Below are 25,515 nucleotides of genomic sequence, written 5' to 3' on the forward strand. Positions count from 1 at the left end.
CCTCAAATCGTCACAGCTGACGTCAGCTCCCAGGGTTAATGGCTGCAGCAGAGACTCAAACAGACTCAAGAGGTCACTTTGCAGTTTATTACGATAAATCTCATTATTTCTTTCTTTTTTTTTTATACATCCATACAGAAATTGCAACATAATATCGGTTTGTGTAAACAACGTTGGACTGAAGAATCAGTAGAAAACAAAACAAACCAAAAAAAAACATGAAGAAAAACAGCACGGGCTCCACTAAAGAATGGATAAATTACAGGGTGCGTGTGAAGCGTTGTCCCGAAACACCTTCTTTCTCCTGTCACCTTGTTGGCAGAGAAACGGGGGCAGGCAGTTCCAAGCTGGAGGATAGAGACTCTGCATACAGGATTCATAACTACTCATGTCATAAACACTTACACTTACACATCTGTAAATTGATCTACACCATGTGGAGATGAGATATGCACACGAATTACAGAATATATTAAGGCGTTCAAGATGAATGTGCTTGAGGGTGGCGGTGCAGAGCCCCTATTCTACAGAGTTTTTTCTGGTCAGCCTGAAGCGTGATAGGTCCATTAATACCAAATAAATAATACCAGAGAAGTCAAATTACTGCAGTTATCTGTCCAGGATTCAAGGAACTGTGTCTAGTTGGCATATTGCAGATGATGAACAAACAACATGTTAGCCATTTGCACATTCACTGATTTTGGCAGTGTTCATTTGTAGTTATGATAACCACACCGACGGCACACGAAAATAAACTGTTCAAGGGTTTGATACTGTATATATTATCTCCATAAACTATGAGGATTCCTTAGAAAAATATTTCATTTAATGCAGCATTGTACTTATACAAAATAAAACAAATTGCACAAGAAGGAGATTTCTTTTTCACTCTCCTTTTGAATGTGTTGCTACGCCAACCCAGTGCTCCATCTGTAACTCGTCATCACCAGAGTAGAGGCTGGTGATGTTTTGTACTTTTAAAATCTTTTTTTAATAGTGTATCGATACAACTTTATCGTCTCATTTCACTCGTTGTATATTTCTCTTAATACTTCAAAGAATCCAGAGCTTGGTTCTGCGACTCTCTTGAGCTTTGTTGACACCCTGAGAATAAATCTTTGTCGACAAAGTTAAAACATTTCAAATTGATGACCAATTTAACCTTTTTTTTCTCCTTTCATTTTGAATGTATGCTGACTCTAATTAAAACATTATGTCGGATAGGAAGGAAGGATACATTTGTCCTCCTAAGGTGAATCAAGTGAGCAGGTGTCATATCATAATCAAACATACTGGGGGGGAACTAATGAAAAATGACAAAACACAAAGAAAAACAGGATCTTTGAGAGTGAAGATTTCAGCTGTCAAGTGTTGTCAAAACCATGTTACAATCATTGTCTTTGTATAATATATATAGATAATATATAGATACTAATACAAAACTTATATTTCTAAAGGTGGCATGCTTGAGCAGGCAGTGAAGAGAAGAGAGACAAGGGCTTCTTCTCCTTTCCGGTGATTTAAATGCTTTCACTTTCACAACATGGAGATACAGTTTGTAGCAGAGAGGCTCTAAACAAGTCCATGTTCCTGTGTGGTCTGGACGGTCTAGCATGACTGATTTAAAAGGAGTAACTGATGAATGGTGATTGGCAAATGACGGTAAAGATCAGATTTGCAGCATTTTTGGGAAAACCTAAAAAAAAAACAAAACAGAGCTGAGTGAAAGAGTTCCTCTTTCCTGTGTTTCTTCTCGTCTCCTCCACTCCTCTAATGCCAGATCCCATCCCTCTGCTTTCTCTCCTCTCTTCGCCTTGTTCCTCTGCTCCTCAACCAACACATAACCATGCTTCCTTTTTAGCATATTTCTTTCTTCTCTTCTCCCCTCCCCTCCCCTCCCCTCCTCTCCTCTCCTCCCCCCAGGGCCTTCACTTGCGGTCGTCATCTATCATGTCAAACAGGGCCTGCAGCAGTCGGTCGTCTCGGTGCCTGTACGGCTTGGTGTTGTAGAAGCCATCAGCGTAGTCGCTGTAGACACTGTCCTGTGGGCCCCGGTACTTGTTGATCATGTCCAGAGCCTGGTACAACATCTGAGGGGGGAGTCTCGTCGCAGGTGGAGAGAGGCTCCGGCCCGGCTGCGGCTTCTTCCAGGTGGAGGAGGGCCTGGCTTCTGACCGGGGCTGCTGCAGGGCAGGGAGCTGCCTGTTGAAGGCGGTCTGAAGGAGACGCAGCAGGGCCAGGGAGGGCGAGTAGGGTGAACTTGAGGGCTTTTTGGGCTCCTTTTCTGGGTTTGACGGAAGGGAGGTTTGTGCAGTCTCAGTCTTTGGATGTGGTAAAGCCTGTGTGGGCTCCTGGAGACATGATGATAGGAGACATGTTACTGACCTGTGACTGACTCAGCGTGTGCACCTGAAGGTACACAAGTAACAATGCAGCCCTCAACCATCAGCAGGTCTAAAATTAGGGAATGCTCATTGTGGTACTGCGTTGTGCTAACACTGTGGTGATACAGGAGCCTGTGGTTCTTCACCCATTGTCAAAATGTCATATCTGACCATTATACCTGATAGTTAATGCTAAATTTGAACGAAATCTCTCTAATACATACATTTGAGGCAGGGACTACTATTATGTGCCAGTAAATGACGGATCATATCAAATGTGGGGGGTCATGTATGTCACTATTGCGTCACCTCCTGGTTGTGTGAGGTCAAAGGTGTGCTTTTATGCAACTGTAACCACACCCAGCAATGACGTGACAGAGAGCTAATGCACCATGGACTACACTGTTACATCACTGCAGCAAGGTGAGAAATAAAATCAAGGTTTTCAGTGTTTGTGTGTGTGTGTGTGTGTGTGTGTGGGTGTGAACAATTGTACTTAAATTGTAAATTTTTTAGGTTGGCTGGTTGTCAACTTTGTTCCAGACTGAGATATTTTAACAACTGTTGGACATATCATGACAGTTTCTACAGACATTCATATCCCGATAAATTACAACCCGAATAGCTGCAAAACTACTGGTATTTCCTTTAGCCTTGTATGTTTCATGCTGACTGGTTAGCGTGATGGTGGACATGCTCACGATTGTATCTGCTTAAAACCAGCGTGCGTGCATTGTCATTGTGAGCGTGTTAGCATTTAGCTCAAAGCTCTGCTGTCTTTATTTTAGCACAGCCTCATAGAGCAGCTGGCATGACTGTAGACTGTTGGTCTTGTAATATCGCTTTGCTTGACTGTTGTTATCAAGTGTACATTAGTGTCCCTACATTCAGCCCCTTAAAGTTAATGATCCAATTTTACATTACACCATATATAAACATGAAACTCCACTTCACAGTTCCTTATGTTGTCATTAAGAATGAGCTTTAAACGCTGTTGCCACTCACCTCCATCATGTCATCCATGTGCTCCACACCGCGGCGGTCATTCTGCACGGCGTTGTAGGGAGTGTACACTCTGGGTTTCTTCATGTGCTCTGGCTTCTCTGACGTTCCATGAAGAATCAGCTTCCAGTTCAGAATGCGGCCCTCGTTCTCCATACGGCCCGACTGTGAAAGGGGAAAAATGTTGCTTAGATCTCAGGAAGAACCGACAGACACTCAGCAGTCACTTACTCTTCTTTTATTGCACGTATAAATGTGAAGAAAAATATATCAAAGGGTTGCTGAGAACAGCTGCCCTATCATCATATATCCATGGAACTCACAGTGTCTGTAATCTTTAGCAACCACGTTCCAGCTGGATCTTCTCCCCACGTGTGGACCGACATGAAGTCCCAGTTTCTGAAGCCATTGGCGGACGTGTCCCTCTCTCGCTCAGCCAGCAGCACCGTGCTGGTACCTGAGGGAATATACAAAGGGACAGATCAGTCAAGAACATGCTTATTTCACTCAGATGTTTCAGTGAGTGTGTGTGCGTGCACGTCTCTTACCGGATGGGGAGGTGAGGGTTATGTGCAGGTCCCCTCTCCTGGTGTATTCGATGCTGGCCTCCACCTGCACGTGCTCCAATGAGCGGACTGCGTTCTCCTGCCCCGCACAGGCCTTGGTTGGAATCTCTATAGTGATCTCCCCTGCTGCTTTCAGCTCCCTGCGGAGTTCATTAAAATAGCAGGGAATGAGACAAACAGCTCTTCCTGTGGATCCCTGACATGTTCTCATTAGCGTTTGCGGATCTGGGAAACAGCAGCGACGGGTGGAAAAACACGCTTTACTGCTGCACCTGCATTACGTTTCATTCAATCCCATATCTAGCAAACATTCCTGCGTGAGATGCACGGACAGATTTGGATGCCATTCATTTGCAAAAAAAAAACAAAAAAAAAAAAAACAGTTAATCCCCATCTCTCCCAGACATGAATGAAAGGATTTCCGTGTTCAAGCTGGCGTAAAGCTTGGAGCGGGGGGGTGTAGACCACTAAGCATTGAGGGAAATGTAGAGCCAAATCCTCGGGATTAGACCGGGACGTAGCAAGGTAATGGGGAAACTGGATGTTGGTGCTATTGAGTCTCTTAATCCAAAGCAAATTGCAGACTGGACACTTAAAGGAACACAGAATCCTTCTGACCTGCGCTACTGTCTGCTGGAGGAACACAATGTGAAAACAGAAGTTGTTTCTAGGTAAAAGTATAGCAGCTAAGCTTTAGCCCTTGATCTTCCTGGGTCATTAATCCGTAAAAAATGCAAACAAAACATCTGGAGAGAAAACGGGGGGGCTTTGCTCTGACTTCCTGTCCATGCTTGACAGCTTTTAGATTTACAGATTTAATCCTATTGTGTAACAATTAGCATTTATCACCAGGTGGTCAGAGCTGATTTGAATGCACTCGGCTGTTAACTTCTTTTCAAATTAATTTTGATTTATTTTACTGGTGCAGCCCTTAAACTCCAACACATGCATCATATCATTTGGTCTGTTTGCTTTGTAGGACTCAAAATGTCAGCTCAAACATGAAATAAAGCTCTTTATGTATCACTTGGTTACTCTTGAATTGTTTCAATTTAGAAATGTTGCTGACTTAACCAGTGAATTTGAACAATTTTGCATTGTGTCACAAAAAGCACACTCATAGCTACGTCTATCATTTAAAATACAGTGGTCTTGGGCTACAGAGAACATTCTCAAAAGGTATAGGATGTTCTCTTACCTGGGCTGGAAAGAGTCATCCCTGACAATACACTGCGTCTTTTCAGGCACATGCTTCCAGGTGGCTGGGTCAGCGAGGTCCACCAGGGCTTTAGCGTTGAGAAGGCCGAACCCGAAGCGGCTGTTGACCATCAACCCTGCTCCGTTCCTCTTCCAGCCCGGGTTATTGGCCAAAGGATCAAACTCTGATGTCCAGACCACAATGTGCTGCAGGTCTCTCCAGGTCAGATCAGGACTGAAGGAGGGAAGATGGACACAGAGGGAGACCGGTGAGCATTTATACAGAAGTGTCAGTATATTGTAAATTGCAGTAAAAATACCATTGACTGTAATATTACATACTTCTGTTCCAGTGCCAGGGCAAATATTCCAGCAGCCAGGGGGGCAGAGGCTGATGTTCCAGTGTGAGTCTGAGTGCACTCGTTGTGCAGGTCTGCACTCGTCTGAAAGCAAGCAGGCAAAATGCAACATAAAAAGAAATTCATATATATGGACATGAACCTCAATGTAAACAAAACATAACATACCAAAACAAATAATGACAGACTCAACTTGACATAACATAATGTAGCAATACGTGAGGCAGTGTAACAAAATGTAATATAATGCAACATAACATAATATAACATGACAACATAACTTAAAACACTATGATAAAACATAAGAAACATAGCGCAACATAATCTAACGCAACATGAGGTAACGTTACGTGATGAAATGTTAACTAACATAAAACACAACTTGGCATAACTTGACATAATATTATACGACATATCGTAACAAATAACAATGTAAATATAACATAACAAAACAAAACACAACATGACATGACTCAAGTCAACTTTACATAAGAACATGAGGCAACATAATAGAACACAATGTAATATAACATAACAAAAATGTTAAATAACATAACCTAACATAATAAAACATTAGGTAACGTGATGTAACATAACGTAACAAATTTAAACTAAGATAAGCTAAGAAAAGATAAGATGGGTATCGAGGTGCAGTGACTCACAATCCTCTGGTCGGTGTAGTCTCCACTGCTGTATGCTGTAGCCAGAGTGGAGGAGCACTTCTCAGCGTACCACGGGGACAGGCCCTGCTGGGAGGCACTGCTGATTGAGATAGTGTAGATGCTGTCTGTGTAGCCGTCACAGTCACAGTTATCGCCCTGGCGGCCACCATTACCCGACGCCCAAACAAAGATCGAGCCTTTCCCACCACGGCCCTGCAGAGGACAAGATGGATGGGGGGAGAGCTGAAGACCACACTTCACGTCCTGATATTGTAAACACACTCCTGCTGCCATGATACTGTGTTCGTTCTATATCAGCATTTACTGATGGCATTTTGTCATTAGAAGCTTTATTCCCAGCAGTGATTACAATGTCCTTATTGATTATTTTCAATCTGATTCCCATCACTGCTGCAGATAACAGCTCCCATTAGAAAACCTCAGTGTGAGATCACACCAGCTGAATGTGACTGTCTGTCTGTGTCATTGTTTACCTTCTGGATGCCGTATTCAAATGCCTTCTGGGCCAGACGGCCAGGGCCCTCGACTGTCTTGCCGTCATCGTTGGGTCCCCAGCTGGCACTGTAGATGTCCACATGGTCCGGATTGAACCCAATAGAGCTGGCCTCGATGGCGTCAGTCACAATCCCATCCAACATACGAATCCCTGAGCAGAGAGAGATGGGAATGTTGTAGAACAGTGCCCAGTTGCTTTTTCGGTCATTCATCCTGTACTAATGGCCGTATCATTGAGTTAGGGCCGCATCTTCAGGAGGAAATAGAGCTGACGCAAATATTGCAATTTACTAACGCATTACAGTAAATAAATAGAAAAAAATAATGAGCCTGTCATTCCAAGGTTATGGTGATAATGGTTTTGTTTTTGGGCAGCAAGATTTGTGGCATTTGTTAAGACGCAGGTGCTTATGGTGCACTAAGAGCCAGCTGGTCACCTCGGTTCATCAGACATTGCAAAACAATGTTTATGTGGATTGAAGCTCAGCAATTTTGGCCAGTGGTGTTTTGCAACCATCTGGTATAAAGAAAAAATAAAATAATAATCAGGTCTCAATCAGGAAATCTTGCTTCTCTACTGGCTATAAATGAAATAAATAAGAGATGTGTAGATGTATTATCTAAAGGCAGCGCTTGGATAGGAAGCTCTGATTAAAACTCTTTGCGCCCTGTTTAAAAGTGATGGCCCACAATTATCTTTACATTTGGTTTTACACATGCACTTAACAAGCGTTTAAATCCCTCACAACAGTGGCAGCAACCACAGCAGTTTAACTCTCAGTCACAAGTCTGTGTTTTACAGCGCACAAAGTGCACACAGATTGAGATCTAAATGTCAAAAATATTAGCAAAAGCTCTTACCTCCAACCTTGGAGTTGTATGCCACTCCAACGCCACATTTGTTGTTGTCTGCCTGCATAGCGATCTCCCCAGCACACCTGGTCCCATGTCTGTGAACAAATGACATATTTAATGTACATTTAATTGAAACATTTCAAGTGTTTTTATCATTAAGTCTGTATTACTTCCATGAAACATCATTGCTGTTTCTATGAGGTGTGGTTTTGTAGAACATATTGTGGATCGTAAACACAGACACTGCACTGTGTTTTTTTTGAACTGTTGCCGTGCTCTTGTTATTTCATAGAGTGCAAAGCCCATAATAACAGGCCTCTACGTTGTTTGATTGCATAACACCTCTCATAAAATGTCATGTTTAGAGCAGAGAATAATGATTGTGATAAAAGGGCAGTGGAGGTTCTCTGGTTCTGTGGCTCTGCAATTACAATGGACAATAAGCTGTTGGCTGAGAGGAGTGTGTGTGTGTGTGTGCGTGTGTGTGTTTGCAGAGGGTGAGTCACTGACTTCAGGTATGGTCTAAGAAACACTTGGGGTAGAGCAGCAGGAGTGGCATGAAACTGAATCAACTGTTTTCCAGTCCTTTGGCAGAATCTGCTCTTCAGATGTTAGGCCTATTTGTGCCTACATCATACTGATTTATTACCTGGCCCATATTAGGACGCATCCTATAATAACTACGCTCGAGCCGCATAATGGTCGTATGAAAAGGGGAAGGTCGGGTAATGCGAGAAAGCAGAAAACTCACTTGTTCTCATTAGTGGAGTCGTATCTGGGGAAAGGATCTGGGTCGTTGTCGTTGAAATCGTAGCTGGCGGCTGCGTCCTTTGAGAAGAAAGAAAAACAACAGACAGGACACTGTCAAGCACCTCTTTGTAAAAAAAAAAAAAAAAAAGCTGTAATGACGTCAGCGTGCCTCAGTGACGGAGGCTTCAGACACAGATCTGTCAGGGCCAATATCTGCTGTCATGGAGACAGGCGTGGTAGGTGACAGGAAGGGGGAGTGATGAGTGAGACGACACGTGTTGAACGACTCTGAGGATGTGAAACATTCGGATTGCTTGAAGCTGCCTGAGGGTCATGTCGTATTTCAGCATACTGCAGGGTTCACTGTGTACGGTATTGTCCCTCCCATCGTTCCCCTGCACTAGAAGGTCTAATAAAATGTACTAATGATGTTCTTATTAAACAGGAAATCAGATATCATTAGTCATTCCAAAGCTTCCTTCAGTCACTGGCTCACGGTATAACAGCTTTAATATCTGAGTGAAATCAGCTGCCTGCGACTGTCGTTTTAGAATTACTGCTGTCAAGTTATGCAAATCCACGCCGCTCATATGCCCTGATTGTTAAGGATGAGTGTCTCGCTTGATCGAGCCCCTTTGATTAATCACAGCTAACTTAATTACAGCGGGAGGTTGTTTCCATCAGCCCTGTTGTCATACATTATTTTCCCCCATCCCTTTTCCTTCCCCTTCAGTCTCTCGCACTGGCGAGGCAGCGGTGCCGACTGGCTTTCTGAGACTGTCGGCACTGTTTGAGACCAAACCACAGATGGGGCTTTTCAGGGCTTTTAGAGTCCTTCTCAGCGGGAGGAACTGTGCCAAAATGAAACCTCCTTGAGCTCCCATTCAGTCACGCTCGCTTTCATCGGCTTGCAATCATCCGCACTGCCCCCTCAGACTGTCGAAAACGTTCTTGTAGTGACTTCGAAATACCTTCACATTCAAGGTATTCATTCAAAATGTTGCATCCTGGAATTGGAAAAGCCAACAAAGCTGATTGGAGGCACACACTATCATACAGAAGACGTATTACTGTCTTTATGAATCGCCTTGTAAGGTGTCACCAGCAACGTTGCCAGGGCAACGGCAGACCCGGACGACGAAGGCTGTCTCCATGGAAACGGTGTCTTACGTAGTTGGAGTAGATGTCCGTGTGGTTCCACTCCAGCCCGTCATCCAGGACGGTGATGACCACTCCCTTCCCCGTGATGCCTTTCTGCCACACGGGGATCACGTGCAGGTCGAGCTTTGGCAGCGAGGAGGACGTCCGCGTGTCTTGCTGGAAGACAAAATGTACACATATGTGATTCAGACAGTGTGTGAATAATCTCAGAGCGCTTCACCTTATCGCATGTGTGAAAAAGGTCAGCCAAAGTACAGCTCGCTGTGCCGACCTTTTACAGAAATTCATTACTGGGATTGTTGGCCTTTTCTTTTGTCCACTCTCATGGCCACTTGTCTTCTGGAAGATGGCCTCCAGAGGGTCATAAAGATACAGGCTCTACTGGCTTATTAGAACCCTCAAGATGCCTGGAAACGTGCTGCGCTTCAAGCCACAGTTTCTCCTGGCTTGACTCACATTAAAATCCCCCCCTGTTGGATTATTTAGAAATCCGTCTCGGAGGCTGTATCATGTCACATGTGGTGTAGGGGATCAGCAGGGGAGAAGGGGGAGAAAGTGAGCAGGGCTGAGAGTGTGATTCTGAGCTGGGAGACGGCTAAGGCTAAAAAAAGAACTCACTTCACTCTTTCGCTCTTTGCGCATCACGCACAGACACTGCAGAACGCCACCCCAAGACGTGACTCATCCCTGTGATGTATCGCCTTTTCTCCCCCCCCCACCTCCCCCCTTCCTCTCGCTGTGGCATCTCCCATTTCTCTTTGGGCAGCCTCACTCTACAGCCGACACAAATCTCGATGTAAATACGCAGCAGATGTTCTACTCTCGCACAATGTGTTTCAGCAGCAATTTAGCTGGAGAGGAATCTTTTCACCCCCCGACCAGCTTGTATCTACTGTTGTTTTGGTGTGACACCAAATGACTCACTTGTTGATGCTGGTGGCAGCTGAAGGGGGCTCTCAGTGGCCCGCCATGCATAGATCTGAACACACACCCACACACACACACACACGCACACAGCTGCTTATGCAAGTCTCCCTGCGCCGATACAAAACATGCATACAAAACAAGCGACTGGACACACACACACACACACACACACACACACACACACACAAGAGACGCATCGATTAACACACAATGACACTTGCACACACTCTCTCTCTCTCTCTCTCACACACACAGACATGCAGGCAGGAGGAACCCGAGCTACGAGTATGAGTCACCCACTGATTTAATTATCAGGCAGTCACCCACTCGTGATAGATAAAGACACTCATCCTGTTCTCGGACCCAAGCTCTCCCACTCTGTCGGCCTCTGCCCCCGTCACACAGCTCCCCCCTCACTCCGATGCCGGGCGTAATCAGGGCCGCCGAAGTCACTTCTATCCTCCACCTCTCTCCGCCTCATCATCATGTTTTGTTTTCATCATCACAGCACAGCGGCTTTACGTGCTTTTCCTGCTTCTACATAGATTCGTTCGAGGACGAGGTGGATGAATCACAGGATGAACTATATGTGGCTTGTGGAGTGGCAGAGACCTGGGCTGATGGGGAAATACACTAAGCGGCACTTTAAGGCCAATTCCATTAGTGTCATCATCCCTCATCAGCAAAAATGATTCATCTCAATTTGTTTTCTTATTCCCCGCAAGCGTGTGAGTCATGCCGGCAGTTAGTGCAGGTGCAGAGAAGTGGAAGCTGAATCTCTCTTTACCATCCCGTGGGGGGCACGCGCACAAACGCCGAGGCGACGCGCACCCACAGACACGTCGTCACTTTCCTGTCCAGCCGGGAACAAAAGCTTCGCTGGTGACCAAGGAAAAGATGATTCACCTCGCTGAGCGTGGTTGTTTTCATGATTAATCAGGCTGGGGCCAGACTTATATAATATTAGAGATCATGTCTGTTTCCCGCAGCTAAACGGAGTGTGGTGAACATGTTGTGGTCTGTTTCTCTGACGTTGTGAATCATCATCGTCTTTTTTTTAGTTAGCTATATGTACGAGTTTGAACTGATTCATTTGTTTTAGGTTAATTGAATTAGATCAGTGGTCATCGTTACATGTCGACAGAACTATGTTGTTGAATACAGAAGCATATTATCATACTTAGTCAGAATCAACGTTGCTAACTTTGTTTGGCATTGGAAAATACTCAACTGATCACTAAACAGGTATTTCTGAGAACTGATAAATTGTTTAACTCCTTTTTAAGAAGATTTATTCTGTTTTATATCAATTTGAATGAGATATCTTTGAAAAAATAAATATGACTGTATTAACTGTTTCCTGGGATATTTTCAATTCATCATCTGGCCAATTCGTCAAGATTAAAGCGACACTGCAATGCAATTTTAAAGTAATTCTGGAGAAAGACAGTTGATTGTTGAGTCTCATTCCCAGGTCGTCAAGTACCAACACTTTGGGTTGATGGCTCGGGTCCCATGGCAAAGACACCAGTTTGTTATTTCATGACCTGGGCGTGAAAGTGGCGTGCCCCGCCACTTGTTCAATGTTTGCTTGAATTGACAAAGGATAAGTGGTTGCCGATGATGGAAAGAGACTCAACAATCAACTGTCTTTCAGCATGATCATGATAAAAACTTAATTTATATAGCACTTTTCTAAAAATGGAATAGAGTAAAATCATAAAACCTAAAAGAAAGCAATGAGTTACATTAAAACAAAAACATAGTGTGCTTTAATGGACGGTAAAACAATATTTACTTGCAGTTTAACGTATTTTATGGTTTGATCTGGCACGATGAAAACAATAAACAGCATCCAAAATCATTGCCCTGAAAATACATTCAACCACTGCTGTATCAGCTGTAGTATATATGTACAGGATGGGCGTGCTGTGGTCAGTGGGCCAGTCCCAGAGTTCTCTCTATGCCTATGGATCAAAATAAAGTAAAGATGCCATTCAGCATGGTAATGTCGGGGTCAGACCGCAGTCGGGACAGAGTGAAAGTGTCAGTAATGGATCTGGTGGGGTGACGCACAGCTGTGACAGTCTACTGTTCTCTGCTGCTACTTGGCCTCAGAGGGCTAAAACATCCCATTCAGGGTAAATTGGGACTTAATGCACGTTGCCCTACTCTGCTCCATCCTGCTGGATTACAGCCTCTCCACTCCCCTCATCTCCACATGGACTGTGTTACCAATTAAGCAAATGGCTCTTTTGGCTAGAATTGCTTGATAGCATGCTATTGTTTCATTGTTTGCGTGTTTTTGCCCTCTCTCTCTCTTTTCGGATAGCGGTTTATGGAAAAGTAGTAAGCTGCTTCCTTTGTTATCTGCACACATGCATGTGCACAAACGTCAGAGATGCACAGCATTTATCAGTCTGAGGAATGATTAGAGGCAACATGCTGTTCTTTGTTTTTTTTTTTCCCCGCAACTTCTTTTTAATATGCAAAGATATTAAATTATCGGATATCTTATCAGCGTCAGCCGTGACAGGCAGGTGCATATCTGTTATGTGTCGGCTGAAACACATCTGTGACAAACGCTCTGAGACGGGCCTGTCCACATGCAAATGTACGTGCACTGTAACAGACACATATACTGCACACAGACTCAGTAGCTGCCTGCCAGAGGCCTGAGGTCCCTGTGACAGCAGAGCGGTGAGCAGTGTGGAGCTGTCCAGCACTGCCAGGGCTTTCAGAGAGTCTCAGGAGAGAACAGACTGACCACAGGCAAACAGAAGGCTCCACCAGACACAATGTGCACCATGTATGACCAGTAGACAGGATATCAAGCTAAATCTGTGGCTTATAGAGCTCTGGAAAGTACACAGTGTCCCATTAATTTCTAAAATGTGTACAGACGCCTTCAAACCAGGAAGAAGTAGATTCATTGTCGAGCCACTTGTTGATTTTTCTCATGTACAGCCGGCGCTGTGGCAGACGGGCTTCACTTCCTGTTTTGTCTGAGTTGTTGTGTGTTAGGTTCGATCCTTATCAGATACTCACCAGGTACCACTGCTGGTTCCACATGGGATCATCAAACAGCTTATCCACCGGGCAGTCCCTGCACTCCCTGAGGGACGCTCGCTTGTTGCGACGCTTCTCGTACTGCTGCTCTGCCCACAGCACCTGCGCACAGACAGGAAGTGGAGTACCTTAGTCTTTGAAAGTGAGACAAGACAGAGTGAGACGAGCCGGCAGCTAAAAGTGTCCACTCACGCGATCATCCTCCGACAGGCGCCTGGTGATGTGCTCGGCGCTTCGTTTCATTCTGCTAGGATGATTGCGGTGTCTGAACAAGAAATGGTCTTGCAGGGCCCCAATCTGCGGAGAGGAAGACAGGCTGAAATTTTAACAGGAAATGACATAATAGCAGCCATCTGGACGCTGGCGCCGGCCGCTCAGGTCTAGAAACATTATTATCCCTCACAAAGAGCTGCAGGAATTCAGACAGTCAAACGTCACTGCAATGTTACGCTGTTATGTTTTATCCGTCAGACAGCGTACGGTGCTTGTCGTTAAGTAGATGGTAAACTACATGGTTGGAAATCAGATTACTGGCAGACATAAGGTATTTACAGGTGTTATCTTCATTAATTCCAGTTGAAAACATCCAAGACACATCACACAGGGTCCACAGGTGTCATTTTTGCACTGGGGAACACAGGGAGCATGTCCACACCATCCCACAAAAACAGCTTTCACAAAGAAATGTTATCTAATACATGAGATGACATGAATTTTGTTGTTCCATTATGCGTTGTCTCTCTTAAAATTGCAAACATTAAGGAAAAACGTTTTTTTTTTTTTTTCCCCCACCGCTCTTCACCACAAGGTGACGCCTATGACAGGTCCTGTGCTTCACGGGTGTGAGTGTGTGTGTGTATCTCAAGCATCTTAAACTCATTCATTGAGTTCCTGCACCGTTAGATTTTACCTGCCTTGTGTACGTTCCTTTTATGCAACGGTTTTTATAGGTAACATGTTTTTATACTGCACTGTTTGGACTGTCACTATTTACCTGCATCATCCAAGTGCCTTTTTTTAAATTATGGATGGATAGGTTCAGACTAGGGATGCACGATACATATCAGACAGATAAATCATCTGCCAAGTAAGGGAAAATTTACATTATCGATTATCGTGCTGGCTGAGGATGCATATCATTCGCCCGTAATTTAAACTACTCTTGTGATGTTTTATTCTATGGCTGCCGGTCTCTGAAAGTTATCATAATTACATAAATTTTGTTCATCAAGTGTCTAAATCTGAAAATAATCTAAATAGTTTGGGCTGGATTGTGATCCACGCTATGGACCTCACTATTTTGAAATCGCAGAAGCACTTCATAAATGCTCAGACTGGCCGACCAAATCAAGTATCACAGTATTTTTGACCAAATACCTCAATGTTGATATTGCAACAGTAATGCTGCTTTCACAGAATATACACACAGTGAGATTTTTGATAAATAATCATCAGTTCTGTGGATTTAATGACCAAGTGGGTGAGGGAAAATTACGGAGAACTTTACTGCAAAGCTTATCCCACCATATGTGGACAATCTGAGATGACAGTCATATCGCGATGATGATTTCATATGGATATATCGCCTTGCCCCACTTAATCTTAAATCTTGAAGGGAAGTAAGGCCTAATTCTAATTGATAATCTGTTTCTAAGATGTGAAGTACTTTGAGTACAGTCACAACGTGTCCATTCCACCAGACAGAGCCTAACATCTTTTGTATGGCAGCCTAACTCCTGTGTCCTCCTTCTCTTGGAGCACAAGCGGTGATGCTGGTGACTCAGTGATGGTGGTGATCCGGTGTGTCTCAGTCTCCATGACGCCATAAGAGCTCAGTTAATCATTGACGGACACAAATTAATGAACTGTCCTTATATAAATCAGCCGGAGCCCTTAACGAGTGTTTGTAGAGGAGGATGGGTCAGCATCGGGCTGATGTGCAGAAACAGGGAAATGAAAAACAAAACCCTACAAGTGTGTAAACAGTGAGTCATGGATTCATTAAACCCTCCTCCTCCACTTTTAATTTAGCAGGGTGCTGGAAATACAAACGTGTGCTTTGGGGGGATGTCATAAAAAATAAAAAATAAAAGCGACGAGTTTTTCCAGTGTAATGGAGCTCATCAGTAATAACTGATCCAGCTACTGCCTCTTCTTCTGCTGCTGTGATGCTGCAGGCTTCATTAACATTTCATTATTCCGTTTTGCTTTTATGTTTGTTTGTTTTTTCTCCTCTTTGGCTGCCGTTTGATGTCGAAATGAGCGCTGTTTGCTCTCACGTCACGCCAAATAATACTAAATAGATAAATAAATAAATGAAGTGGTTTACCTGTCGGACCAGCTGGTAGTCCAGCTCTCGGGCGATCGCCTCCGCAGCGTCCAGCCCGCCCGGGATCTCCACTGCCCACTCGTTCAGGTACTGCCTGTCCCTGTAAGAGGACCCCAGCGAGCGGGGGACCACGGAGCAGAGGACGGCGAGGACACAACACATCACCGCTGGACGACATCTCGTTTCCATCTCAGAGCAAATTCAACCAGATGAGAAAAAAAATATATATATATATATATATAATGATGACAAGACACAGACAAGCTAAAGCGCCAAAAAAGAAAAGCTGCGATGATGAAAAAGAAGAAGAGGAGGAAGAAGTGTCCCTGCTGTCTGTTTATTCCTCAAGAAAACAGCTGGCTGAGGTGGAGGGAGCGTGAAACTGCGCGATGTTGGTCCGCCAAGGAGAGGAAATACTGGTGATGGGAGGGTGTGTGCGCTCTGTGTGCGCTGAGTGTCTGTGTGTGTGTGTGTGTGTGTGTGTGTGTGTGTGGCCGCGATGGGGGGTGTATACACGTCAAATTACGAGTGCTCTGACGTCAGTTCGGCGTCTACCTTCAGTAAGATGTGAGTTCAAGTCCCGGGGGGAGAAAGTCTGAAGGGGAGGGAGGGAGGGAAGGAGGGAGGGAGGAGGGAGATCCGACTAAAAATATCCCGCTGTTTGTCCCCGGAGGAAGAAGAGGAGGAGGAACCACAACAATATATGTGATCCTATAACAGTGCTTACATATACATGTTTATCCTCCTCCTCCTCATCATCCTCATCATCATCACCGTGTCGTGCAGCGTCTTCCTGCTGCATCCTCCGTCCGTGTAAGACAGTCCGACGCCTATCTGCTCTCCTTCTGTTTCGTGGCTGAAGATGATCGATAACAGAAAAAGCGGCCTCGGTCAATAATACACCTGGGTGTGTGTGTGTGTGTGTGTGTGTCCGTCCTTAGACCGTGCTCACATCACTGTAGGACAGAGACAGACAGACTGAGGCAGGACAGACAGAGAGAGGAGGAGGAGGAGGAGGAGGGTGGGGGTGTTCAGCACCGCGGACAGCTCCTCGCTCACACCGCAGATTCTCATCAGGAGACGAGATGAAACCATCAGACTCATGTGAAGGAGAAAATGTGTCAGTGCAGGAGCCGAGGAGCCGATTACAACAGGGCAGAATTCAATCCAAATTTAGAATGTGTTCAACATGTCACCTGGAGTAAAACTGCAGTGTACACACTCACCATACAGTACAATACATTACTGGATTGTCAATATATTAACTTGTAAGTAGTATCTTTATGTTCATGTACAAGGAGGTGGAGCAAAATAGAATAGAGTTGGGTAGTGTAAGGGGCACTGTGTAGCTGTGGAGAGCAAACTCAAACTCAGATTTTCAAGATTTACAATGTTACAATAATACAAACTCAGAAGTATATGATATATATGAAATGTTTGCTCTCAGAGGAAAATAAGGTCCCCACAACACTAGAAAGGTGGCAGCGTAAAACGGCATGAAACTCTCTTTCAAGGTTAGTTTGTCCATTTAGTTTGTTTAGGCATACAAATCTATCAGTGAAGGTCTTTCTCTTCTGATTAAAATGCCTTCTCCATAACTACACAGTGCTCCTTTAAATAGCAATAATGCCTCATATTTTATATTTGTTGAAAAGTGAAATCTTAACTTCTATATTGTACTAAAAAAGTACAATATACTCTTCTTATGACGTGGCATAGAATAGAAAATAGAAGTGAAGTGTCTCAAGTTTCACTCTATAGATTGTTTCTGTTATATTTCTGAAGACAAGAATGATACTGTTTTAATACCCTTCTCTCTAAATCTTTAATCCAGACCCTAACATTAACCCACGGCCCTGAGAATTACTGTACGTTCAACACGATACACGTGGCTACAGCGTATTGAAATGGTTCAAATATTCATGATGGTCATTGTCATGGTCGCTTTTCCCATGAAGCGGTTGCACACATGAAAACACAGACGTCATCATGTGATTTTTAAGAAGGGTTATAAGAGTCGACTCAGGCTCATCAGCATGGAGGGGGTTACGCAGAGCTGACAATGTGTCCTAAGTTAAGTGAGACTCTCTTCACAGAGGACACTTGGACACATCGCAGTAGAGGAGGCGCAGGTGTGAATAATGGAATTAAGAGTCAGATTCAGAGGGCTGATAGTGCGGCTCGGTGTCACACGGCCACGGCTCACTGGGACGATTCGACAGAACAGGGCCATTGTCAGCGTTATCAGCAACACCTGCGCCTTTTCTAAACACACAAAGGATAGTTGTACACTGATTCAGGTCTGACTTGGCTCCGGTCTTTAGTCACATGTTTTAATTTGATTTCAAACTGACACACACATCTACTGACACATATTAATATACTAATACAGCATCAAAATAAGCTAATTTTAAGATAAAATAAATCTATTTCACACTGTGAGCTATTCCCGTTGTGAGATATATCAGATGGATTCAACATAATTACTCAAAATTAGGCAATGTTAGGTGAAAAAATGGCATACAACATATAAATATGGCACACTTTCGACAAAGATACCTGTATGTCACACACTGTTTTATTATACAGTGCGAGCAGTGTACTGTGTGGATAATGTAACACATCGTGTTTCAGAGAGGGGATCATGCAGGGTAATGTGTTTGTGGATTTGATGGTTCGTGATATTTTTGGTGTCTTCTTTTCAGAATCAATACGACAACTGGTAAAATAAAAAGATTTAAAAAAACACAGTGAGATTAGATTATACATTTATTTTCTTATGGTGGCTGAGCACATGCTGGAAAAAAAAGAAACCATAATGGGACTTAAATAGATTTAAATGAGCTGAATGTACACTGTTTTTTTTTTCTCATTGTTAAATGTGTCCTGCTGTTCAAACGTCATCCTAAATCAAATGACATTAACAGGCCGCTGTTCAAAGGTTTTTTGTTTTTTTTTCCTCTAGCAGTGCTCTTGTCAGCATCAGGTGCTGTCTGAGTTGTTTACTGATGGACACAGCGGCTCATTGAGTGTACGAGGATCCAGAGATAAAGGCTTTGCAAGAGTGGAGGTTATTTTCTCCCCCCTTGGAAACAATGGAGCATGTGTCGGTGCAGTTCATGTCAGACAGACTGTATAAATTGGGCACAGAGAGACAACAATACGGGCACTATTGTACGAATGGACATTTGTGCGAGCTTGTTCGTCATTGTGAGTTAAACTTGTCAGAGCTGATAACGGCTGATATGGTCGCTCATCTGGCCGGTGAGCAAACAGGTCCGCACCAGATCTGCGGTATAATCCACGTTTACCTAGCAACAGCTGTTTGCTTTGACTGAGGTGCTCACTGAGGCGCACAGAAACACACGGTGAGGAGTCGCGAGAACATGACCAAGGTGGACAATCTCTGGTTTCATTTCATCCTCGACTTTGTTTATTTATTTTTTTATTGATTCTCAGTTTCCTCTGTCCTAATCTCTGAACAGTGTGGGTGTATTTCTCACCGCAGTGTCCTGGGATCAGTCATCCAGCCTTCCTTATTTCACAGAGAGACCACACACACACACACACACGCATCTGTTATCGTCAAATGAGGTCAGAGGTCTGAGTGTGTGTTTCGTCAGCTAATTATTTTTCCAGCTCCAGAGACAGACGGTTGGAGGAAAGTCCTGGCTTTTAGCAGCAGGAGGATGACGCAGATGAAGCTGCTGACACCTCATCACACACTAATTCGGCCGAAATCAATTAGCTGTGACAAATAGATGAGGAGACTTCAGCTGCACTTCCCTGTGCTCTCAGGGAACGCGCACGGTTCAGTGACGGCTGCAGCGTTTTGCAGCTTGCTGGCAATTTCCACAGTTGTTTACTGATGAGTGATTGTGTGTATGTAACATCAAGGCAGTGCAATTTTCAAAAATTCCAAGGAAAGAAATAGAATAGAGAATGATCAAATATGATGATAAGATTAGAGTCAGAGTCAATTTAACTGAAGTCTGTAAAGCAGAGAGATTCGTTATACTAGTGAGGAGGACTGTTATACTCCACCAGCCCCGTGAAAACCTGCTGTATGTGACACTAAACTGAGGACACGTGGTTGCCATGCCAACCCCTCTTGTCACCTTCAGCATCATCACTGTGGCCCATCGGGGAGCAAGTGAGTGGCAAATCTTAACCCACAAGTCGCGGAGTTGGTCAAGAACAACGACATTGCATTACTACAGAATGTGACATTTCACTGTTGTTGCACTCTGTCGCTGTATTCTTTTATAATGTTCTGATTTTCAGCTGGGACCGAAACACCCACATAATAATGATGTAATGATAATAATGATGATAAGAAACTGTTTGGGCTTCATGAAGTCAGTGAATGTCTGAACACAATCTGAGCTGTCGGCCCCGACGCCTCTTGATGAAGTGTCTCCCATCCCTGCATCATTGTCATGGAGTAGCACGAGGCAGACCTCGAGGCCTGTGGGCTCACAGCTGGACACCTGACTCTGTTGAAGTGGAAATCCCCCTCACCTGCCACTTCATTCTCTGTAGATCAAACATGTTCTTTGTTTCATTAAAGTGGAAAGAATTACAATGAGAGGTCATTTTAGCTGGAATTAATTAAACATGAGGTTTTTTTTTCCGTCATGACAGCAGATATTTTAATGTAATGTATAATAAACAGTGATAATAGTGTCTCAATATGTCAGAACATTGACTCTTAGGACTCATGTTCAACCATGCTGGTACTCTGAGATGTGTCGGGGCTCTTTGATATGTCTTTTACATTGTTTCACGTGTTATCCTCACGTATAAGTGCATAAATCTGCATTCACACAATGTCTCTGACAGGTGAACAGACCACGCAAGTTTGTCTCAGTGTTAACTCAGGGTAAAGACATAATAAAAGAAGATTCCTTAGAAAAAAGAAAGAAAGGGTATTGTTACTCTTCTTTCTTGTCCTTTATTGTTCATTTCCTTTGGAAAATTTTGAATATTGTACAACATCCAGTTGTACAGCCATCGTAACATGCAACTGTAATGTAAGCATCCTATAGTTTGACGAAATTCGTGGATCAAGCAGACGGAGAGGATGTGTTTGAGACTCTCAAAGACAGTGAAAATGGTTTTCATGTTTCAGAGACATTTCCAGGTAAATTTAAGGGTGAAGTGAATGTTGAAGAGGGTCAATGAGAGCAATTTGATTATGTAAATAAAGGGGTGAGGGTATGCTTTGACACATATCAGAATGTCATTCAAAACATGTGGAGAGAAGAGAAGAGAGAAGGATTTCTGCTTCTCAAGTTAGAATCCTGAATAAACTTTATGTAGCAATTTTCAGAACACAGACAGTAATAACGTGCTTCACAAGCCAGAAAATATAGAATAAAACCACTTACAGAGCAGTCCCCATTTACACATATGATTATATCCATATACTGTATGTACTGAGTAATAGATCCGTTGTATATTACTCTTAGTTATTATAAAATCTAATCCTTACTGATATAAAAGTAATCCCTAAATCCTAAAATCAGATCTTAAATAGTTGTTTGTTATTATAGCTCACAGTCTGAATGTGGAAAACCCATGTAATACTGGAAACAAACGCAGCAAAGGTTAAGAATCTGTCTCAGTCACTCGTGTCATCGACTCAAACTACATAGAACAAATGTCATCTGTTATCACACGGTACCGTAAAAATGTCGCCGTGGTGTCACACAGATTGGCCTCGCTCTGCAGGTGATAGACTGCTGGTTTCTGTGGGGATGCAACGGGGTTCATACTGTTATCAGGAGGTGTGAAGGTCAGACGGACTCTTCTGTCTCTGAAGGGCATCGGAGTGACGGACTCTGTCGACGCTCAGACATCCCAGCAGCCACTTACGTCCAGAAATGACAATGATTTTGTGTGTGCGTGTGCTGGCAGGAGGCAGATCAGACAGGAAGTGCACCAATCAGTGCTGGGTTAGTTTGTATTGATTCCTCGTTTGTGTCTTCTGTAACACACAGTATCAGTCAACATTTCAGGCAAATCACGATGTGGTTCTGGTTATCTTTTAACAGGCATCATACTCATGGTGTTAACCTTTTCAACAAAAATCTACAAAAGGCCTCTCATACCGTTGTGTACTGTTACTGATGCTGATAAAAGAAAAAAAGGAGGTACAAGTTGGCAACAATGAAATATAGTGGTCAAGATTTCTTACAAAACAAATGTATAATTCTCAGCTCCAGTAATGTAGATGCAGAAATGTTGATTAGACTGAAACTGAAGAGACATCAACACAACAAGGCTTATATGTCATGTACCATAAAGAAGGAACATCTACAAGCAGACTGAAATGTGTTTGATGCATCTATAAAAATCACCACATTCATCCAGCTGTACACCTCTACAGGCCATAAGTCTGCAACCAATGAATGTCTTATTAATCTGCTGATTATTGTATCAGTGAGTTGATTTGTTTAGAAACGTCAGAGGAATGACCCAAAGATATTAAGTTTATATGATATAAACAGAGGAAAACAATAAAAGCTCATAATTGAGAAGCTGCAGCCACAGAAGGTTTCCAATGTTTGCCTTAAAATGAACTGACATGATTCACCAGCTGACAGAATGGTTGCTTATATTAGACAGGAATGTGTGAGACATGGCAGGATAACATTACAGTGAACTGTACACTACTTGGATGATCATTTGGGATTTTCATGACGAAGTCGTTGAAAGTTTCAGCTTTAAAAACGTGAGGACTTGCTGCTTTTCCTTTTCAATTAATTCTATATTTTATATTTCAAATTAATGAAAATACATCAGTTTGTGACTGTATTTCTTATTATAATCAGAATTTTATTTTACAAACCAGACCGTCAATCTGTTAGTAGTTGAAATTGGAGATTAATGAAAGAAATTAAATGTATCATTTGTTGCAGTCCAGCACAAATTTGCACCAACTCAACAACAGTAAAATCCTGCTTTCACATTAATGCATGAGGAATGATGATTAAATAATATATGATAGTAGCCTCTAAAAGTCGTGCAGACCATATTTCTGCATCAAGTGCGTTTAATACTTAAAGCACATGTTTTACATGATTTAACTTAAAACAACATTATATCACTTTTTACCTTAAACTAATAGCTACGGAACGATTTTGAGGGAACAGAGTATTTTACCAGGCTGGCTGGTGTCTCTGTCTCAGCCACTCCGCCCTCACTTGTTTCTGCACTATGTAACTTCAGTGAGTGGGTAGGATCACAGCGTTACGCACACGTTTACTTAAACAAACAAGTTTTCAACACAACACTGTCTTAATGAGGTTTGTTTTTTAGTCGGCGCCTACATTACGTCTGACAACACGTTACAGAACTGGGCTTTGTGTTTACAACAGTGGTGTTGCACTCAGAAACTGTGAGGGGTGCGAAATCGCACAAAAAGCCAATTTCTACATAACGCTGCTTTTAATATTTTGATGATTTTGATTTAGTTAATGGTTTTGAGGTGTGATCTGTTGGTTGGACAAAACAAGTATTGTGAAGGCTGTTCATCTGTGACAGCATTCCTCACTATGATCAGGATTTCTACAAACCAAACCGTCGACTGATTTGTGGTTGAAATACAAATCATTAGCTGTTATCCAGTACAAAATGTACTCCACCTCATCCAGCTACAAATCTAAAATCCTGCTTTTATAGTAATGTATGAGTTATAATAATCTGATATAAATGTCACAAGCTTACATTTTTCTCTTTAATACTTAAAGCACATGCGTATTTTTAGTGTTGTTTAAGTACTTTGATTTAAGAAAATAATCCACCTCTGGTTTTGTCAGAAGTTCATATGGAGGAAAAAAAAAATCTTTGAAAGAAAACAACAACTGCTCACTGTAGTGGAGGAAAGGCGCACACACATACACACACTAGCAATATTCTTTTTGAGGACCAAGCAAAATGACCTCACAAGTAAAAAAAATAATCTCACAAGACAGGTGGGATTTCACGGGCTGGTCCACACAAGCATAGCAATACCAACACACACACACACACACACACACACACACACACACACACACACACACACACACACACACACACACACACACACACGGTCCCCCTCTTGGCCACCAGAGGGCCACCTTGCGCTGCGCAGAGTGGGACAGAGGAGGAAGAGGATAAGATCATCGGTGAGTCAACTGTTCCCTGATCTGCGGGGTGTGTCTCTTCATGCCAAAACAAAAAAAGAAAGAAAGAAAAATCCAGTCTGAGGGCTCTTCCTGCACACAAGTCAGTGTTACATGACAATTTCAGCACAGAAATCCACGGACATGTCCTCACAAGCACCGGATCACACAGTAGAAGCAGTCTATAGGCCACAGCTGCCACCGCTGCACTTGAGTCCTCTTTATATGATCTCTTATGTGTGTGTAAGTGTGCAGGCTATGTTACCGTGCCACAGTGTGTGGAGCAGTGTAACTGAGCATCATATGTGATATCTAAACTCTCCCTCTGCAAGACCTTACTTGCTGCAGCTCCATCTTAAAACACGCACTCACACAGCTGGGCTGCACATTGAACATGAAGTTTGTGCCAGCTGATCAGTCATCTCACGCCGGAGAAGTGTTTTTTCAGCGGGAGGGGCAACTTATTATTGCTCTGAGGGGCAGATCAGCCTACTCTGAATCCCCATAAACAGAAGAACGAGGGCGCAGAGGGACACTCTAAAAAGCTCATCTGTCCGCATTTTGAAGATGCCACAAAAAAAGAAAAGCCACGGTCAGCAGAAGGGCGCCAAGGAGGCGAAAGAAGTGAGTTGTTCTTCTTTCTTTCTTTCTGGGTGAGGGTTAGGATGCTTCAGGGTGTGTCTGAAGATTTAAAACACACACACACACACACACACACACACACACACACACACACACACACACACACAAATGGCTTCTTCCAAGACAACACCGCTAAGTGTGCAGGAGTTTGGACACTTCCCGTGCGTATTTTGGAGCGGACGTGCAGAATGTGATGGCTGCTGCATCCTTAACCTCGACTGTGACGAGGCATCGTCGGTCAGTCGACGCTGATAACGCCAGCTGTTGTTGCCGAATGCTGGAGAGCTGGAGACAAAAAAGTTCCTCTTTTGGAAATGTGTGTGTGTGTGCGCGCGCGCGCGGATGGTTGATGGGAGTGTGGGGGTGTTACACAAACTGCACACTGATACAGGATTAATCATGGGTTATGCGGAAGAGCTGGACGCTCTGGAGAAAGAATGAATTCACTGGAATCAGCCAAAGAAGACAATAAGTACAGACAGCTTTGTCGTAATTATCCGAAGCGTGCGTAAGTGTGTGTGTGTGTGTGTGTGGCGTGTTGGGAGTGGCACACTGTTTGGGGAGGTATGATAAAGTAGATCCTGCGGTGAGGACAGCAGAGAGTGGCAGTGCAGGGTTGAATCTTTGTTCCTCCGCTCCTCCTGATCCCTCATGGCGTATGCAGCATACTGGAACAGCCTTGTGAGTACTCTGCTTTCCTCCTCTTCTCTCCCTCTGGCAAAAACACGCTGAGGGACTCGTTGTAGGTAAAACTTGGCACCTGTATGGAAGCTGTGCGCAGGGGGGGAAAAAAAGCAACACAACTAGTCTGCAAGTGTTCAGGCTCTGCTGAATAGATCTGTAGAAACTTGGCATAGTCAGCAGAGGATCATTATCAAACTTAAGTATATGAATGTAAGAGCTGTGCCCACATTGTGTCAGACAC

The 25,515-nt window shown here is 43.5% G+C and overlaps 2 protein-coding genes across 23 annotated transcripts in view; one reads left to right on the forward strand and one right to left on the reverse strand.

Moving 5' to 3' along the window:
- Positions 1-72: 72 nt before the first annotated feature.
- On the reverse strand, positions 73-16,231 carry pcsk1 (proprotein convertase subtilisin/kexin type 1). The gene is made up of 14 exons (XM_037102567.1): positions 15,778-16,231; positions 13,641-13,745; positions 13,428-13,550; positions 9,462-9,608; positions 8,293-8,369; positions 7,548-7,636; positions 6,665-6,837; positions 6,171-6,383; positions 5,492-5,592; positions 5,151-5,384; positions 3,935-4,092; positions 3,710-3,843; positions 3,390-3,551; positions 73-2,351 (listed from the first exon to the last, which is right to left on the reverse strand). The coding sequence occupies exons 1-14, from the start codon at positions 15,964-15,966 to the stop codon at positions 1,929-1,931; spliced, it is 2,328 nt and encodes a 775-aa protein (XP_036958462.1). The 5' UTR covers positions 15,967-16,231; the 3' UTR covers positions 73-1,928.
- An 8,227-nt stretch (positions 16,232-24,458) lies between these two features.
- cast (calpastatin) overlaps positions 24,459-25,515 on the forward strand; it is a 39,226-nt gene continuing 38,169 nt past the window's right edge. For 15 of the 22 annotated variants that reach the window (XM_037100584.1, XM_037100589.1, XM_037100585.1 and 12 more), the window contains exon 1: positions 24,501-24,572. In XM_037100584.1, coding sequence (XP_036956479.1) covers positions 24,516-24,572 — 57 coding nt within the window. In that variant the 5' untranslated portion in view covers positions 24,501-24,515. Of the gene's footprint in view, positions 24,573-24,987; positions 25,272-25,515 lie in introns of those variants that run through there. The other 7 variants (XM_037100593.1, XM_037100617.1, XM_037100588.1 and 4 more) reach the window with 7 other exon arrangements.

This window comes from Acanthopagrus latus, chromosome 6, assembly GCF_904848185.1.
Source record: "Acanthopagrus latus isolate v.2019 chromosome 6, fAcaLat1.1, whole genome shotgun sequence".
In the NCBI taxonomy this organism is placed as follows: Eukaryota; Metazoa; Chordata; class Actinopteri; order Spariformes; family Sparidae; genus Acanthopagrus; species Acanthopagrus latus.